General features: G+C 39.9%; 1 protein-coding gene across 1 annotated transcript; it reads right to left on the bottom strand.

Moving 5' to 3' along the window:
• Nucleotides 1-612: 612 nt before the first annotated feature.
• On the bottom strand, nt 613-2,807 carry LOC149162475 (pectinesterase-like). The gene is made up of 2 exons (XM_089437285.1): nt 1,587-2,807; nt 613-1,490 (listed from the first exon to the last, which is right to left on the bottom strand). Exons 1-2 carry the CDS (start codon nt 2,557-2,559, stop codon nt 796-798), a joined length of 1,668 nt encoding a protein of 555 aa, XP_089293411.1. The 5' UTR covers nt 2,560-2,807; the 3' UTR covers nt 613-795.
• Between the last annotated feature and the right edge of the window lie 706 nt (nt 2,808-3,513).

Below are 3,513 nucleotides of genomic sequence, written 5' to 3'. Positions count from 1 at the left end.
TCCATCACATTTCTTTCATTTTTTGCTTCATTCTCATTAGGAAATTGACTGATTCAGTTTCGCCGTAAACAACGCTTCTTGAACAGAACTTGGGCATTTAGTTATGCAAGCTAAAACAAATGTTGTTGAAGCAACAAATTCGTTAAGCACAATAAAATGAATGTAGTTCAAAAGATGTATAACAGAAAGGACATCAAGCAGAGTCCACAAATCCATTCAGCATCTAGGAATTTTGAAGTCTGTGAATTTAAATACGTAAGAAATGCTAGATTAAATATGTATTTTTTCAGCACGAAAAAAGCTAGATTGCTATTCATTCATTAGGATAAAAAACAGTACAATATGATAATCACATAGTTATGCCGAACTAGAATCCATTCAGCATCTAGGAATTTTGAAGTCTGTGAATTTAAATACGTAAGAAATGCTAGATTAAATATGTATTTTTTCAGCACGAAAAAAGCTAGATTGCTATTCATTCATTAGGATAAAAAACAGTACAATATGATAATCACATAGTTATGCCGAACTAGAATATCTAGAAATAGGCTTAATCATATTCCATGACTACAAATCCCCATCAAAATGTTCAGAATAAGAAGCAGATCAAAATGTTCAGAATAAGAAGCAGATTAAATATGTATTTGTATCTGTTACAATTCAAATATATTGCCATCACGACACATTTGAGGGTTTTGATATGAACATTATGCTATTGCTCAAAGTGGTAATATAAAGGCTCTGTGTTTATTTACTGCCCAAATACACATCAACCTTAACAATGACGTTGGTCATTTATGTACTGTGGCTCGACGACAACCATTCATCGCCCTGTATGAAGCTTTGAACTGAGTACAGTCCTATATTGTGCGCAGAAATGTGACTAGACCATGGCACTCTGCCAGAGACCTTCGCCCCCGGTCCATAATTCTGATATTCCCCATAGAAAAGCGTATCGAGAGCAAATGATCCATTCCAGGGCATCCATCCCTCGGGTCTGATGAGTTTGCCCAAATAAGAATTCAAGAAAACCGTTCTTGAATACATCTTCCACGGTCTGCCAAGATACACTCTGTGAACATCCGGATTGGAACTGAAATCCCTCATGTATTCTTTTGTCCCATCCACAGTGCAGTGCTGGAAGACCAACCCTGTTGACTGAGCAGGGTCCGTTCGGCCCTGCGCTGTTATGGGATCCGTCTCGCCAGACTTTGATTTAAGCTGACGGGGGCGCACCAGAATCGAACAGTTGTGGAATAGGGCCGCCGCGTTTCCAAAGATGAAGTCGTGGGTGCCCTCTATTCTGCAATTTCTGTAGAATTGGCGGAGCGTGTGCGTGTAGAGCGTGTCCTGGTGGCTCTCGAAAGCGCAGCTGTAGAAGGCAGAAAAATCGCTGTCTACTCTCAGGGCCACGGCTTGATGAGTCTGTGGCCCCTGAAATGTGTTTCGGAATGTTATGTCACGGGCTATGAAGCCGTCCCCATTCACTCCTGCACAAAATAACCATAAACCTCTCTTTAGTCCTGCAACGTTCCAAGAAGCACAGCAAATGTGTTAAGGTGGGAGAAATAAAATATGGGACTTACCAACAGTGGCGACATCGTAAATTGTGAGCGGGCCGGGCAGAGACGGCACATATGCAGAACCGGTGATCACCGTTTTATCCATACCGGCGCCCACAAACACGAGATTCGTCTTACTGCGGGGGATTCGAACCGTTTCCCCGTAAACCCCGGCCTGTATCTTGATCACAAATTTCTTTTCCGAGTAGTCCGGCGCACTGTTCACAGCTTGCTGAATGCTTGATAAAGAGGATTTCTGATCCACCTTTGACACAGTAATGTCAGGGATCAGTTCGTCCACCTCTGATACATCCCAATCCCAGTTGTTGTTATTGGGAAGATAGTAATAATTTGTGGGGAGATTAGAGGATTTGGGTGATCTTTCCGTTGAGGGAGGCCTCCATAGGACCATATCCTTCCCGTAAGTATCGAGGGCATCGACCATGCTCAGAGAATTGCTGGTTAAGTTTGTAACCCTATCCACCTGTTGGATGAGAGTGCTTATTTTCTGTGTAGAATTGACATACCTGAGATCAGAGCTACAGTCGTATACATAAGCCAGTGCTGCGCTCAGCCATGCTTTCACATCTTTTATTTTCTGCTCCTCTCCTATAGCAGCACTGCTTTTCGCAATCAAAGCCACAGAAGAGTCCGCGAATTCCACACAGTTTTTAGCCGCGGCTGTGACGTTGGCGTCATGGCTAGAAGTATCAAGTAGATTTTGGGACAGAAGACGTGTTTGTTTGGCTCCGTCTGAAGCCAGACCCATTGTTGCTCCAATGATCTCTACAGCTCCGGCATTTGCAGCTACTTTGGTAGACAAAGATGACTTGCAGAGGTCTGGCAATTGTGTTGCTCGGCAGGCGAGATTTATGGGCGATCCAGAACTCTGCAGTGTGGGTTGGGAACCCTTGTGGGTTTTTGAATTGGCAGAGGCACCGGCGAGAGAAATGAAGAGAAGTGCCAGTGTCAGTATGATGATAGGAGTGGAAGCCATGATTTCAGCAATTCTGGCTTTCGTTTGGTAAACCCCTTGAACCCTTAAAACTAGAACAATAAATGATAAGCTTCTGCCGGAGAGGGGGTGTAATCAGCGGGCTATGTTTTCTGACATAGCAGTGCTGTGAAGTTTGTAAGATTGAAATAGACAGTCCAAGAAAATGGAATCTGTGTTTGGATTTACATGGCTGTGTATACAAGAAAGCATAAAGCATATTTTCTGGGTTACATGGTAGGATTATTATAATTTGTACATTGAATTTCCCTCTCAAATTATTCGTTTGGTTGCGCTCCAAGCTTGGTATTGATTTTTGTTGGGTGATATACCATCTCTGTCCCTATCTCTCAAATCAACCGTCATTTAGTATTGTCGAGAATAGAGTAGGTGGCAACACTACAGATTTATGGTTGTCGAGGACTTCCGACGAAAAAACGCAAAACATTCACAACTGGCTTCCACTTTCACAATCCAAAACGCAAAAAATTCACCAACTGGTTTCCACTTTCACAATCCAAAACTTCCTCTAGCCTAATCTTCTAATAATAACATAATTATTATAACTCGAATCTGATATAATTTTGAAACATTTTTGTTTTCACCGAATTAAAAATAAAATTTACATAATTACTTTTTAGTTAAATATTAATTTTTTTATTACTTAAAGGTACACTGATTTTTAGAATATTAATTTAATTGTTAATAATTATTAAGTGGATAATAAGATTTAATCTCTGAAATTTTGAAAAATATTTTTAGTAGAAAGTTGAGATGTATTTCAAAAATAGTTTTTTTGTCCATTTTAATTAAATTAATTAATTAAAATAAAATCATATAAATAAGTGTCAAATGAAATGACCTATGGTTTTTTGAGTGTGTAATATTGATAAGGTATGTGATTAGTTAAGAATCTCCATAGTGTGTAAAGTGATCATGAACCTTCATGCTTAAAAT

The sequence above is a fragment of the Pinus tabuliformis genome, chromosome 5_2 (genome assembly GCF_031772625.1).
Source record: "Pinus tabuliformis cultivar Carrire ecotype Pingquan chromosome 5_2, CPIR1, whole genome shotgun sequence".
Lineage (NCBI taxonomy): Eukaryota > Viridiplantae > Streptophyta > Pinopsida > Pinales > Pinaceae > Pinus > Pinus tabuliformis.
Note: the sequence above shows the minus strand (reverse complement) of the source record. Positions and strands in the feature narration are given on the sequence as shown.